General features: G+C 36.1%; 1 protein-coding gene across 1 annotated transcript; it reads right to left on the bottom strand.

The window, feature by feature from the left end:
• Positions 1 to 2,659: 2,659 nt before the first annotated feature.
• On the bottom strand, positions 2,660 to 12,662 carry LOC112521928 (monodehydroascorbate reductase). Its single transcript, XM_025130936.1, has 10 exons — positions 12,548 to 12,662; positions 11,781 to 11,852; positions 6,530 to 6,581; positions 6,204 to 6,284; positions 5,808 to 5,926; positions 5,166 to 5,385; positions 4,952 to 5,070; positions 4,665 to 4,790; positions 3,759 to 3,899; positions 2,660 to 3,282 (listed from the first exon to the last, which is right to left on the bottom strand). The coding sequence occupies exons 1-10, from the start codon at positions 12,596 to 12,598 to the stop codon at positions 2,959 to 2,961; spliced, it is 1,305 nt and encodes a 434-aa protein (XP_024986704.1). The 5' UTR covers positions 12,599 to 12,662; the 3' UTR covers positions 2,660 to 2,958.
• Positions 12,663 to 16,802: the final 4,140 nt, after the last annotated feature.

Genomic DNA, 16,802 nt, shown 5'->3' with positions numbered 1-16,802 from the left:
ATCGACGGCGCTCGCTTCCTCCCCATCGACGGCGACGGCCACGCTTCTCCTCCCCATCGACGGCGATATCCCTCCCCATCGACGGCGCTCTCTTCCTACCCGACTGTTGCTTCTCTTCTCTCCATACTCAGGTACGCATTATCGATTTTCTTCATTTTCTGAGTAGTGAACATCCCTTCTCTGTTTGTGAGTAGTGAACCAAGCCCAAGATTTTCTTCATTCAATTGTTTCATTGTTTGTGGTAATGAACACAGCAGCTCTATTTGTAGTAGATTTTCTTGATTCCTTTCCTTGATCGAATTTGGTAGTGAACACAGCAGCTTATTTGACTGCCATTTATTTGTAGGGTAAATTGGTCATTTTAACCTGTTCTGTCCTGTCCTGTCCTGTCTTACCAAACGCTGAACAGTTGTCCTGTCCCGTCCTGTCCCGTCCTGTCCTGTCATGTCCCGTCATGTCCTGTCTGCGCACCAAACGCACCCTAAGTGGCTCGAAACAGTGTGTTTTCGGGGCTGTTTACACTGTATCCGGGATTAATTTGCAGTTTTGTAAAATTCATATAAAATAGATGGATGATCCAAATGAGACGATTTCAAAAGCAATAGACTCGTTTGACACCAATCTACAACTTTCGTTTTAGAAAATATAATCTGGATTGGTCTCTAAATAAGATAAAAATGCTTAGAAATAAGAGGGTCGGAAATGGTTGGATCGAAAGAGAATAATGCTAAGTTTTACGTTTGAGTTTTCAATTCATATCCGGCTGTCCTTCTTGAAGTCTACGTTGTTTAAGTACATTAAGACCTAAGTAATTTTATTAGAATAGTTATATTATGGTTTTTATGCTTTGTAAATAGTAACCAGTTATGCATTCGTTAGGCACGCGGGCAAGTCAAACTTGATCGTGAATTTCCGTTTGATCGTGCGTTAATTGTCAAATTCGGTTAAGGTACGGATTCCATATCTCACTTGACACGGGGATAGCTATTTGCGTAAGGCTTCTTAATCTGGATAATATGTGATAAATTCCGAATAATTTGTTCTGAATTTCCTTTATGCTTATCAAATGTTATTGAACTTTGTTTCCCTTTGAACTACGACTTATATTTTTTTCGAAATATGGATCATTTTGATCACTTGACTTGTTTTGTTTGCTTTATTGTGAAACATTTTACTATAGACTCAATAATTGGAGCACCGGTATTGAGATGTTTCCATGGTGACTAAAACGATCATGGCGTCCTTATTTTTATAGTCCTTAAAAGTGGACTTGATTATGTACCGGTCGAATAGAGGGCGTATGGATCGATCCTAGGAACCGTTATCAGATATTGAATTGTGGCCGTGGTTAAATTCACGGAGAGGATTGTTGTGTTGTGCTCACACCCCTTTCCTCACTTGTGCCTGAATGGACTGATCATCCTTTGGGAACAATGCGTCCTCGTGATGCGGTTTGGTCTTTGGACCCTTGACATGCTTTTGGGGCATTTTGACTTTCTTTTGGATTATCACTTGGCATTATAAATTGTTTTTGAACTTGTTATCTCATATTCATTGTTTAGTTATATTATAATACGTTCATTGAGCATTAAGCTCAGCCAAGATTTTCTTGTCCTCGGCAGGTACATGACTTAGCAGGGATTTTGGGATGAGAGCTAYGGAGATGACAATATTGAAGATAACCCATTAAGTCATACTTTTGTTAAACTTTTGATGACTAATGTAGGCATACTGGTATTTTGAAACCGTATTTTGAGAGACTTTATCTCCGTTTATGGTTATGTAATTATCTTTTGATAAATTTTATTAGCTGCTCTGTTTTATATAGCATGTTGTTTGTTTTATTTCAATTGTGGCATCTCCCGTCTTTTACCACGCGGGACGGGGGTGTTACACTAGGGGCATCACAAATTCAGTCATAATTCGAAAACAAAAAACAATTTACCAAACAAGATTTAGGGGTTGTTTATTTATCTTTTAATATTTTCATTAAAATGCAGCATCTGAATCGTTAAGAGGTGAATCTTATTTGATAAAAACAATCTGTCTCTTAATGATTCTAAAACCCTCTGAACAATTGTGTATCAAGTGCCTCCCATAATCATTCAGTACCTTAATTTCATTGTAAACAATTACCAAACAATTATATTTCATTTTACACTATATCATGAAAGTCATAATCATTCTGACCACTTAATTATTTTACATCAAACCATTCAGCAACTGTCAAACAACCCTTTAGCTTTTAATGATTTAGAGATTCCCTTTTAATAGAGCTATTAAGAGGCAAACAAACAGTCCCTTGGTGTACATTGTAATCCGACTTATAAGCTACTTGTTATGAAACATCATTAATGTATAATCTAATAGCCAACCTATTAGTCAAAGGCTAATTTATCAACCAAGAGCTACTTTATCACCTAATTTGCCAAATATAGTTTTAATAGTCATTTACCAACACAACTGGGTAAAGGCTAGATGGTAACCCCGTAAAATTCATCACACTCAGTTACTTTACTGGATAAGATCCTCAGCCATGAAAATAGTAGTATAGTATAAACCATTTTACCTGCTAAACAATAACACGGTAAGAGTCATCACAATTACTTACCACGTAAAATTCTCGGTGAGCTAAGTGACACAGTACAACCAACCCATTATCTCTAACCAGGTAAACGCCTCTTGTCCATTAAGACATAGTAAGTGGTTAGGAAACAACCCCTTCAAGATTCAAACATAAGAAATGAATTATCTATATGTTTTTTAGACATAGATTACAACCAAATTAAGATGCAAATGTCACATGAACACACTCTAAAGCAATCCATAAATGCCAAAACACATTGTATTCGAAGATCTGGTTTAGCTTTGTGTAACGGAAGCCAATGAATCGAAACCCAAGTTTTCGAAACTCAAATTTTTATGGCATCAAATGCGTACAAATTTGTATCGAGGTTGTTAGATCTTGCTGGCAAATTCAAGACCTTCTTTGGCAAGCACATCCAAGCTCGAGGCTGAGGGTTGGAGTTTGGCAACTTTGGCTATGGCTTGGTTCTCTTCAGGTGCACCACCTTCAAGAAATGCACCCACAACCTTGCCATCCTTGATCCAGTATGAGCCAAACTTTGGCTTGGCTGATGCTGGATCATGGTCTCCGAAGATAACAGCATCACCGACATTATCACCGTAAAACTGCCATGATAGATCAAACGAACGAGAATAGAAGTAGGGAAGGTAATCATAAGCATCGATTTTCTTCCCTTGCTCACTAGCGAAAATGGCCTGCAAAAGTAGGAACGTTAACTTTTCAGTTTAATTGTGTCTTTTACAAACTGAAACAAAGTTTGGTAGTTCTTATTTAGTTTCAAAATTTCCAGTTTTGTGCATCTTTCTACCTGTAACCTACTGATCTTGTAATATTTGACAATCCTACTGATCATGTAATATTTGACGAAGGGGATACCCCTTTACGAAAGGGTTATATGATAAATTTGATATCCACATCATCAAATGTTACAAGATCATTAGGTTATCGGTAGAAATAGACACAAAATAATAAATTCTGAAACTTAGTTACATTGATGAAGAAAAAGAACAATTTGTTACACTAGATGGGAACTAACTTCGTTGCATTTTGATGCATTCTGCCTAGTTGCATACATATGTGTAGCATGTAGCATGTAAATAACGAACCTAGCGAATCTCAAACTACAAATTGCATACAGAAAGGCGAAGTTCAAGTTGTTTTGATTCATTACCTTGACAGCTTGTTCTGCAGATTTTCGGGAATGGTCAACATGTTCAACTCTTCTGATATCACCGTACATTTTCATAGGGAAAGTAGCGACATCACCAACAGCATATACATCCGGGAGACTAGTTTTGAAAAATTCATCAGTCTGTAATTGAAAAGAAAAAAGAGGCCAAGTGAAATATGTGACTTCTGGAAATGGTAAAAAAAAATTCAATACAAAAAAATGACCAGACAGATCAACCGAGTCTTGGCTTCATGTTTAAGTTATTTGATTTACAGCTCCTGCAAATTTTCTCCAAATATGTGGTTACGATTCGTAAAACAAGCAATTTTAACTGACGATGGACATGACTTCAGAAGAGCAAATTGTATGAAAATGTAACATATTTTTTTTTGGATTTCATTTTATGCAACGTACATTCAAAATGTGTTAGCTCACATTTTTGCATAAGCCATGGGTCATCACAGAAACAGCTTTTGGGATAGAGATAAGGTGTGTCTACATCTCACCCTCAAGACCATGCTCTCGAGCGGGATTTACTAGATCAGTTTGGTTTGGTTTATTTTTAAGAACCTTCATTTTTGGTATCTCAGATGAAATATCTCCAAAAATTTGGACCAAAATACGTCTAACAAAATAGGAATCGGACCAAAGTATGTTAGATTTTCATGTATTCTCAAATGTAACCAAGGTACCTAAACGTTTGAGATATCACATCCAAGGTCTTGAAAATTCGTTACACAAAATAGGAATCAGATCAAAGTACATTGCATTTTTCATGCAATTTGCCCAATCCAAACTATATAACCAATAAATGTTCCTGGTTCTAAGAAGTCCTAATATCAGTGACCCAGAAAGTGTAGTATAAATTTTTATGGGAAGGCATTATTTACAAGATTAAACACAAACCTTAATTCCACCTTTCTCCTCTTCAACCTGTCCTTTGAATAGATTTGTAAGGGGCCTTGCTCCAACACCAACTACCACAATATCTGCTTCCAGCACCCTTCCATCCTTTAGTTTTACTTCTTTTACCTGAAAAGCAAACAAAAGTCGGAATACATGGGATTTTAACGGAATAAAGAAAGTAGATTTTTGATTAGTTGATGGGTATTATTGTCTTTTAATCCTATAGATTATATCGAATTCTGTGAACCAAACAAAGCCAAAGAGACTTGAGTTGCATGAGTACAAACCTCTCCGTTGTCGTTACTGGTAAATCCAACAGCAACTGTGCCCTTGATGATATCGATTCCCTTTTTCGCATAATAAGCCTCATAGAAAGCAGCAATATCAGCAGTGAATAGACGAGGCACTGTTAAATGTACGACAAATATCAGCAAAAATAAAAAAATCTGTTCAATAGAAGAAAATATTTGGCATAGAAGTAAAAAAGATGTCTCCACTTACTGCACCATGGTTCTGGGTAAACCATTTTCACATCGAAGTTGTTAATTTTTAGTACTGCGCTAAGCTCAAGCCCAATGTATCCTCCCCCAACAACGATTGCAGTTCCAGTTTTCTTTGCTTTGATGATTTCCACAAGTTTATCAGCATTATCAATCTCTCTTAAATAGAAAATGTTTTTGGAATCAGCCCCTTGTACACCGAAGTCTGTCAGTTTGAGAACCTGAAATTGAAGTTATAGATGCGAACAAACATGAAGAGGTGAGGATTACATTTGATGGTAATTCAGAGGCTAAAATGTAACCAAGTTTGGTTTAGTTCCTATAATTTGATAAAAAGAAATCGCAGTCGATGTAACAAAGTTTTCAGATTTTCCTGTATTTTATCCATTTCGACCTGTAACATGTTGATTTTGTAATATTTGATGACATGGGTACCCGTTTACAAAAGGGTTACAACTTGCAAAGAGGAGAACGATAAACTTGACATCCACGTCATCAAATATTCCATGATAAGCATGCTAGTACAACACAGAAAATTTTGAAATTTCTTTATATTGATCTAGAAAACAACTATTTGTTATACTAAATAGGAACTAACACAAATTTCATGCATTTTGCTTTAAGTTAGAAACTGAAATCTTACGGTGGAGCCGGTGGCAATGATCAAAATTTTATATTTGAAGGTTTCGCCAGCTGCACTAGTAAGGGTTTTTGAAGCAAGATCAGCTTTGACTATCTCCGTGTTAAGGATCAAACTTATCCCTGAAGAAGCATCAGATAGTTTTGGTTATAGTTTTAGGATTCCTTGTATGGTTGAAAGATTAAACAAACTTGGAATAAAGTGGGATCGATCTATAAGGTATGTAATTCGCCAAAACAGAACGATCCCAATATATCCGTTCTGAGTGCGGTGGGGATGGGAGTGGGATGTACGTAGACCTGACCTCTACCCAAAAAAGAAAGCAGTGTTTCTTGTGCAAAGTGTTAGCAAAAGGGAAGGAAGAGAAAGAAGATATGCAATTACATGAAAACACCATACCTTTCTCTGTGTACCACTCTGGTAGTAATCTCTCTCCTCCACTTCCAACACATACATGAAACCCTGGAAGTCTGGCAGCTCCTGAAGAATAATAGTAGATCAAGAAAAATAAGGGAGAATGTTAGAATATCTAGTTTAGACATGGAATCCATCTAAAAGAATTGAATCACAATGATAATATAAACTTTATCAGAATCTAAGTTGAAGTGTGAAAAGTTTCTTCAGTTTGAAATTAATGCTGGAAGTTTGGAAAAAAGAAAGAAACAACTTATGGAGCCACCTTCATGAACCAAATACTACACAGTGCGAAAATTAGGTTGGCTTACCTTCAGGAAACAAATATGCCTTGCTTAGTGCAGGGCGTTCATATGGAGCCACCTAGAAGATCCATAAAACTATGTTTAGCAAAATCATGTAAATAGTTCTACATAATAAATAAAAGATGAATGTTCAAATTAGTAAATTTATAAGAGCTAACAGATTAAGAGATGAAAGCCATAGTACAGGGTTATTCTGTCAAGCAGCAGTAGAAGAGAAATTTGTTGCTTCAAAAGCAATCTATTGAAATCAATTCCATTCAACATCTGTGCGAAATAAAAGTGACGATCGTTCATTTGGCCAAATAAGTTCTGTTATTCATTTATGGACAGGTAAACCTTGGATCAACCAGTAAGATCACTCCTCTGTGACATGAAGGCCAAAAGAAACAGCCTCACCGGAAATGCAAATAAAAGCTTTGTGTTTGATGCAGGCCCTAATTTGAACAGAAAACTGGCCTATAATTTCGTGGATAAAACAATTCTGTCTCAACTGTTTTGATTTTTGTACTAATTTGGCTTATGAAAATGCTTTTAGTTTTACTTTTGAAAGTAAAAGGTTTTAATTTTATGTACGATTCCCATAATAAAATCCTAGCAATTCCCCTGGATATAGGTGAATTGCTGAGCCATGTAGATATTGTGTTTCTCAGGGAGTCATGCAATTATAATTTGGTGTTTGATTACCGGTTAACAATTGGCATTAATGCCTTGTTAGGTTACAACAATGAGGGATGTGAAGATAGGAATTGTCTAGTTCAATGGGAAGGATTTTGGATATTGGAAATAGAGATGGAGGATTATCATTAATAGAAAAATCTTTCCTCTTTCTCCGAGCAAGAGAAAGCCATGTTCCAAGGGCAAAAGCCTAGTGGGAGCATCTACACAGGTTGGCTGTGATTTGCTTGGCATTGATTAGTAAAGTTGCAGCCGAGGGTCTTCACAAAATCAACCTCTCTACCCTAGGGTAGAGGCAATGTCTGCCTACATCCTATCCTCGGTCCCTACCTCTATACATCTATGTGGGGTGTACTAGGTTTGTTTGGTTTGGTTTGAATAGTAAAGTTGCATTGAACATCATGAATGAGAAACCCCACAAGAAGTTTACCAAAAGCCTTGGTGGAATGTAAAAGAAACCATGACATTAACAAGATATTTCTCATGCTTTCGTTTGTTTAATTTTGAGATGGCTAGTGATGGTTATATGGATAACATTAATGGATACAATTCGATCACTAACCAATTAAGCTCTGTGGAGATGACATAAACCATTCTGCGTTATCCATATCAGCTACCACTTCATGGGGGCAACAGTTTCTGCTATTAGAGGTTCTCATGGTCATGAAATTAAATTTTGATGACACCTAGGACATAATTCTAAATGTAAATTAAGAGAATCCTTGGGGCGTGCCATGGTCAAATTACCACTAGCCAACAAACTCAAAAGACAGGGAATTGAAAACTTGAAAAGCAGATTTGTGATTATGTTTCGAAATTCTGATCACAAAAGGCAATTCAAGAGGGATTGTAGGAGGCCGAAGAAAAATCTGTGAGATCAGGATGATAATGGTTCTGTGAGTTCAACTACCAACGACAAGATTCATAATGCTTGCCTTCCAGCATTGATGGTCCATCAGAGTCCTGAATATTGAAAGCACTGTTCTTCATGCAAGGAGTCTTGCCATTAGAAAACTTAGGCCTTGGGATGGTTTGCAATCCTCAAAATAAACCATTGGAAATGACTGGAAACTATGCAGAGTGCTCTAGTTTGGGCATCATCAAGCTGCGTGCTCTAGTTTGGAGAAGAATGCCAACTATGCAGAGAATGAGAATGAGGAACTTCTATTTATGGCATGAGTAGAGAAGGAAGAAGCACGGAGACATGAGGTCTGTATCCTAGACTCAGGTTGTCCCAACCTCAGGACAAGTAAGAAAAAGAGAGTTTACCAGCCTCCAGTGACGGACCTAAGAATTTCTTTGAGCAATAGTGAATAAAAAGGCGTAACAATCATGGTTTGACATGGGGAAAAATCAACGCAGTTTGACCAGGGAAAAGTCAATTGTATCAATTTGAGGAATAAGATACATTTTGTCAATGGAATCGACTTTGATTCTTAAAATAAATATATGTTGCCTTGAAAATGAGATGAAAAGCGACAATTTTTAAGATGAATTGACATTGGGAAGAAAAATAAATCATGAAAAAAATAATAAAATCAAAATAGGAGAAAAATTAACAAAAGTGTTGTCTTCGTATAGTGTTAATGCTTATAATTGTACTTGAGGTTGTAAGTTCAGTCCTAATTTCTGCTTATAATATTATAATTTTTGCTTATAATATTTTATATAGGGCCTCAGTAAATTCTTTGGGCCAGCCTAGAGCCAAAAATTAAAAGTTAAAAAAGTGAACTTTTACCGAAAAGATTCAAACCCATGACCTCATGTATTATAAAGTGATAATCCAACCATCCCATCCCTGTTTAATTCCTGTCATAGATTTGGTTTCAAAGTATTTAAGGGCGGCTCTCAAAATCAAGCGGATACACCTATCAAACGAGTGCGCGGGTGCATAAGAGCCTGCTCAGCTCCTAATAGGTCCGCACCTGCCCGCCTCGATGAGCAATTCACACGTTCTATGAGATTGGGAAACAGCGCACAGATGTGGGTACATGGGCAAGGGAGAACTCACATAGTAGGTAGCATATATTATGTTACCTGATCTAACCATTAGCCATTTTGATAAAAAAAATGGAGGCTGCAAAATATATCACAACGAATTGGTGTTGATTAAGCATATGCACATGACATCAAACAGAATGTTTCTATTAGTAGCAGGAACCCCAACATCAGCGAGTTTATATGTCTCAACTGAGAACACCTCCGATATTTGGCACAAGAGATTCGGCAACCTAAATTAGCATTTGCAGCTAATGTTATCAAAATAGATGGTGGTAGGACTCCCTTAGATTATGAAGACCGAGAATGTATGTGAAGTATGTGCTAAAAAAAGTGACATTGTGAGTCTGTTACTAACAAAGCAAGGTAGAGAGCAACAAACAAACTTTAGTTTGTACACGTTGACCTATGCCGACCGATTTCACCAAATTCAGCAAGTGACATGAGCTGTTTGCTGAGTTTCATTGATGACTTTAGTAGAAAAACTTGGACGTATTTTCTAGCTGAAAAGGATGAGACACTCAAGTGCTTCAAAAACTTTATGGTGATGGAAGAAAATAAGACAAAGACGAAGATATAGTGTTTGAGGCCCCACCAAAGTGGTGATTTCACTTCTAAGACTTTTGCTAACTTCTGTACCTCTCATTGAATAAGAAAGAAGCTCACTGCAGCCTACACCCCCAAACAAAATGGGGTAGACGAAGGGAAAAAAATAGAACTTGTATGAACACGGTTCATTGTCTCCTAAAAAAGGGTATGCCCAAGATTTGGAAGAAGTGGCCCGATGGACTACACACATCTTGAACAGGTGCACCACCTTACTGTGAAAGAAATAAGCACTAAAGAATGTTGGAAACCCTAACATGGAATACTTCAGAGTCGCTTATGTGGGACATGTTCATGTTCGAAGTTAGAAAAGAGTGAAATTTGATGATAGAAGTACTACATGCGTGATCATTGGTGTTAGCGAGGAATCCAAAGCCTACAAAATGTACTGAATCAGTGGATGACCAACTAACTAGTACTGTTGGATTATCCACTATTCTACCAACAGTAGTTCTCTATTCTGTTGACCGATGAACAGTTGAACACTAATCTACCTATTGGTGAAGAAGGTAAGGCAGGTGAAGTAGTGACAGGTCTAGACTGTGGACCATACTACAACACCACAAACTTTGGAACGAGGTATATGAGGTATAATGACATAATGCTTGCTCCCACAAGTGACCTAATGCCCATCATAAACAACAAATTAGTGGTAGGCTCTAGGTTTCTTGAAGAAATCAAATGAATCCTCTGTGCCAGACCTAGTGCCGAGAAGAACCACATATCTAAAGCAACTACTGGCGCCAATGGATCCATGAAAGAAGAAGAATAGATAGGAATTGTAGTTTTTCTTTTCCAGTGTACTGTAATGGAACATTCAATGAAAAATAACAAATTCCATTTTTGCAGGAGCTGGTTAAGAAAGAAGAAATCGAGTTAGTGCACTGTGGAACACAAAATCAAGTTACAATATCCAGGCCAAACTGCTCAGCCTAGAGACTTTCTTGAATCTATAAAGAATGATTGGAGTTAAAGAGTTCAAAGAATCAAATTAGGCCAATTACAGTATGCTTGTTTTGGAGGAGGAATTGGTAGGACCGAGCAAAGTCCAACACATTCAAAGGTTTTAAGAGCCATTTGGTCTATAACTTTGGAGCTTCCTCGAATGCAGGGGCTTAATAAATTGGTCTTTTGATCGACAACTCTCATGCTTATCACGGGGGTATTTGATAGAAAATTTTTCAGTCTGTAAGTGCTCATTCTATATGAAACATTTTGCTTTCAACTAAAAAAAAATCAATTTCAAGACTGATCATATATCATTATGTGTAGGAAACCAATTTCAACATAAAAGGCCCAACCTAGTAACGTAGACGGAGTTGGGAGCAAGCATATGTTAAGCAGATCTACTCGGAAGTTGTGAATTTGTTGTTTAGGTAATTGAATTAAAATCAAATACATTAATTTGTTTTGGTAATGGCTGGGACTCGAAGGATTGAATGACACTATTTTGGTGGATATGTCGACTCTAACAAGAATACTTCATGCTGTCTTCACTATGAGTTACAAAAATGTTGCCTATCTTCATCTTGGTACTAAAATAGAATTCACAAAGCATATAAGAAAAACGTGGATATAGTCAAATTGTTCAAATATGTATATCAATTCATTTTTCTTTCACTGCTACTGTATTTATTTGTCTGATTATCAATCCTAAATCCTAATAATGATTACAAATACCTCTTCTGCGAACTCTAGAAAAGTGATGAGCCCTTTTAGTTATTTAAGGCCAAAGCAACACTTTTCTTTCACCTCTTTAGCCCAAAATACGGTGACATCCGTAACCAAAAAGTTTGGGGAAAGGGAAACATAAGAAATGAAAGGTCTCACAAAGAATATGGTTAAGCAAGAATCCAATCTGTCCTATTCAATATCCAACCATTAAGCATGCATTTTTTCAGTGTAAATATTCATATTTAAAAGTATTCCACGGGTCTCAAAAATTATGAGTAACAGAGGGAAAAATTGATGACCATACCGCCTCCTTAGATATGATTGCTAGCTCGCCTGGTTGGACTCCTTGCTTTGCAAACTCCCTGGCAGCATAACCCTACATGTACAACAAAGTAAGCATTACGGTATATGAAACAGTAAAAGAACTATGTTAATGTTCTTATAAACTAAGGTGGTAATTCAAACAATCACCATTCCTAATAAAGAACTACACCTTAAACCTGGATCTCAAACAGGTTACTTTATAACTTCTGAAACAATGCAGATTTCCAACTTTTCAAGGACAAAAATGCTAATACGATGATTTTTACAACAAGAACAGTAAAAAAAGTTCTTGTTTTAGTTATGGGACAAAATTCATATCAATTGGTGTTTGGAAAACATAGGTTTACGTGTTTGACTTAGCCCTTGTTCTCTTAGGAGTTAAAAGATTTACACAAATCACATACATATATTTCACACTACTCCTTCACTAATCACTACCCTCCACAAACCCAAAAGAAAAAGCATCAGAAAACCGCAAAAATACATCCCCAATTAAGTACTCCTCTCAGAACTGTGTAAAATGATCAAACAATTTGCAGATCTCTATTACTAGATGATGATCATACACAATCTGAAAACTTACTCCCTTGATACATTCAAAGCAAAATCTGTTAGTTCGTAGCCCTTAGCTAACTAGTCCAGTTACAGAAAATAGGATTGCTAGAATTATCGATAAAAGAAACATCAAATTGAGCAGATATAGTTAGTACCAATTATAAATAATAAATTCGATCGACAAAAACTCACAGCTGAGACGCCGCCGCCGACGATCACATACTTGAAAGACTTTTCCGCCATTGATGATGGTTTTCGATTTTCGACCGATTAATGTATTTGGACAGGTATTTAGTACGTGGGGATCGGAGAAATTGCAATTGGCTGGAGCGGTTTATAAAGGGAAGGTCAGATAGGAAGTCATATGAGACGCTGACACGTGGAGGATGATCTACCGTGTTAAATTTGTTGACCGTAGGATCGCCACGACCGGATCTTTCTCTTTTTTTTCTTTAAATAAATAAAAATAAAAATACTCTTCACATTTCGATCTTAAAACGTAAGAAATGATTTAGATCTTTAATCACCTTTAATTTCAAAATCATCTATGAATTGTTTTTAATATAAGGATTAATCTGGTGCATCTCATCCTAATGTAAATCCAATGATGAAGATCTTTTCTTATGTTTTTTATCTTAATTCTCCATTCTCGAAACCTAACTCTTCCATCATATATATTCTTATTTTATATGTCATTGAGGGATCCAAAAGTATCTCTCATTTTGAAAGAGGAAATCACATATTGCATGTACACGACTCATGCACAATTCATATTATACTCAACGTAGTTAAGTACATTAAAGCATAATACTCCTTGTGCATAGATCACTATGAACATCTCAAATATAAGGGTTCCCCCTCACAGGACTCACTATATGATACCATTCTATGTAGTGATCCTTATAGGGGTTTTGTCCAACGTTTGTGCATCGAGAAGCGTATCTGACTTTGGTTGTACCTAGTGCACTTCCAACTTGAATCATAACTAGACTTCATAATGATCCTATTTTATTAATACCCCTAATAATAATTGACCAAGGACAACTTTAAATAATATGATCATCACACTTATTTAAGGATAACAAATGTCCTCAGATGGAACACAATTTCGTTAATGTAAAATATTGATACCCAGTATGTCATAACATATAAAACATAACCATCTTAATGTTTCAAATAAGTTTAAAGTTTACTAGTTGCTAATCAAATCAAAGTATTACTAAACCTCAAGCATATATAACTAGTATGAGCATCATAGTTGTTTTGATTCATAAGCTTGGTGAGAGGATCTATTGTATTGTCTTTTGATCAAACTTTGTGTCTCTTCATGTCACCTTGATCAATGATCTCTTGAATCAGGTGATATCTTCTCAAAATATGCTTGGAGCGCTGATGTGACCTTGGTTCTTTCGTATGTGCTATGACACCCTCATTTTTTGACAAGGTCACATATGCTAGGAATCACTCTTGGGTCTATGATGAATTTCTCGTACAACAGTTTAATATAAAATATACTTTGTTTATATAATCAAATCTGCTATCATATTTTGATTGTAGCCCTCCTAGCTCACAGCACTACTACTTAACACAAATACATATCCCGATTGCGATTTAAAGTCATCATGCTTGGTTTGGAAACTAGCATTCGTGTAACTTTGGATGCATAGATATCCTTCTATACCACCGTATAGTAAGAACCTATCCTCAGTTTGTCTCAGATATTTTTAACTACCATCGAGTGAGCATCATCGGGGTTTGACTGGTACAATAAGAGAGCTCGGATAGCAATACCGATTCGATCCTTCCCCAGATACCGTCATTGCTTCTTCTCCGGGAAAAGAAGTTCACGACCCGTGGGCCTTCTACCTCCATGCGGCAAAATGATCTCTGGATTGATCAGAAGATCCTTTCAATTGGCTAGATCCGGTTCCCATATTTATTTCTTAGTTCCTCTGCTTGTCATGCTTAAGGCATACAAGACATTTGATCTAGTACATAACATGAAGTACATAATCGAACCTTTGGCCAAAACATAGGGAACACCTTTCATACAATCCATTTCTTCCTTTGTACTAGGATACTAGGTCTTTCGCATTTGTATACCATGTACCATTGGCAAGTTTCCTCTTTTGGAACCCTCCATCTTGAAGTGTCTCAAGACCCCGTCAATGTATGTATTTGGCTTAATCCATTTATGCACTTAGATCTATCTCGATAGATCTTTATACCAAGGATATACATTGCCTCTCCTAAATCCTTCATTGCGAAACATTTTCCTAGCCAAGATTTTACACCTTCGAGCATTAGGATGGCGTTTTTGATAATCAATATGTCATCGACATATAGGGTTAGTCATACGACTATGCTCTCACTGGCTTTCTTGTATACACAGAGTTCATCTTCATTCTTTACAAAATCAAATTCCTTTATTTTATTGTCAAAAAAACAAATATTACAATTACGAGATGTTTGCTTCAATCCGTAAATAGAAACTCTACAACTTGCATACTTTATCAGGATACTTTGGATGCTTAAAACCTTCTAGTTGTACCATGTACATATCCTTTTTCAAAGAACTGTTAAGGAATGCGATTTTTAACATTCATTTGACATATCTTGTAATCTTGATGCACAACAATGTCAAGAAGAATTTTGATACTTTATCATGGCTACTAGAAAAAATGTTTCATCATAGTCACCTCCCTAAGTTTGAGCGAAACCTTTTTCTACCAAGCTATCCTTATAAGTATGCATAATCCCGTCCATGTTGGGTTTCTTCTTAAATACCCATTTACATCCTACGACTTTGCAACTGATAGGTGCATCTACCAAGTTCCAAACTTGGTTATCCGACATGGATTATATCTCAGTCTTCATGGCATCTTGTCGTTCATCATATTACAAACATGATACAACCTTCTCATAAGTCACATGCTCATTAATGAACTATTTCCTCATTGCCTTTAAGATAACCATATCTCTCAGGCTCTTGACAAGTCCTAACCAATCTACAGATTATTTATATCTCATTAGTTCTCTCAACAAGTTTAACATTATGTTGATCGTCAGTGTCAACCATTGTCTCATCTTGTGGTTCTTGAATTTCTTCAAGATCTACTCTAGTTTGCGTTGTAGTTGCTGTTAGAAAATTATTTTCTAAGAGTTCACCTTAGCGTACAACAAAAACTTTGTTCTCATCAGGTTTATAGAAATAATATCCAATAGTGTCTTTTAGATATTCTGTAAAGATGCACTTTTCAAACCTTAGCTCAAACTTTCAATAAGTTTCCTGCTTAACATAAGTGTCGCAACCCCATATACTAATGTAAGATAATTTTGGGATATTCCCAGTAATCGTATAGGGTCTTTTCAGTTGTCTTGGTTGGTGCATTATTTAGTATGCATGCAACAATTTCTAGGGCATAGGCTCAAAAACTTTTAGGGAAAGTGTTACGACTCATCATAGAACAAACAATGTCCAACAGTGTTCCATTTTTCCTTTTGGACACACTATTTGATAATCCCATAATGATCAAGTAACAATGTATTTAACAATCAAAAACAATGATTAGATATGAAATCATCATGTCATTAATATGTTTCTCTCTCTACATAATGTTTCTCTCTCTAAGATATTACAATAAACTAACCTTTTTTTAATTATAAGAAGTCATTGTATTTATACCATTGATATGAACCCATATTCAAGTCACAATCAATAGAATACAATCAAGATCAAGAACACAGATTGAATTAAGTATGTCGGCATGTATATTATTATTCAGCTGTGAATTACAAGGTGTTCTTGAATGATGTCTCTCACAAGATTACAGAATGATATAGGATATCTCTCAAAGCATATATCTCACAAAGTTTCACAAGCTGGTAACTAACCAAACTACCAAGGGTACCTATTTATACCCCTTCTTGGAAAGCAATAAACTAGTCTAGAAAACAATAAGGCTAAACTAGAAAGCAATGTAAAATATTTTAAGCACGGGACTTGAATACAACATTTTTAACTCAACAATTGACTACAACAAGAAAGTAAACTTAAATTAAGCTCTAATTATAATGTTGATAGTTCACAATTGTAAACAACTTTGACTCTCTTTGACCATGTCTTTCATCTTTGACCCTTCAGTCTTCAATGCTCAGTGATCTCGGATACAATATTCTTGACCTAACGATCTCCTCCTAAGTATTCGAGATTACAACTGAGCAAATATCAACACTCTAACAATCTCCTCCGTTTGAAGATGATTAGACTTTGTTAACCTTCGAAAAACGAAAATCTGGAAAATAATAATCTCCACTTTTTAACAGATATATTCTTCAGATCAAAATCTTCATTTGGAAACAATCTTCAAAGTCTTCAGATACTTTAGAATCGTTTTCAATCTTTAACAGTCAGCAAATCTTCAACAAATCCTTTTCAGTCAACAAA

The sequence above is a fragment of the Cynara cardunculus genome (assembly GCF_001531365.2).
Source record: "Cynara cardunculus var. scolymus isolate 2C chromosome LG 11, CcrdV1, whole genome shotgun sequence".
Lineage (NCBI taxonomy): Eukaryota > Viridiplantae > Streptophyta > Magnoliopsida > Asterales > Asteraceae > Cynara > Cynara cardunculus.
The sequence above is the reverse complement of the archived record's forward strand: the minus strand, read 5'-3'. Positions and strand labels throughout refer to the sequence as shown.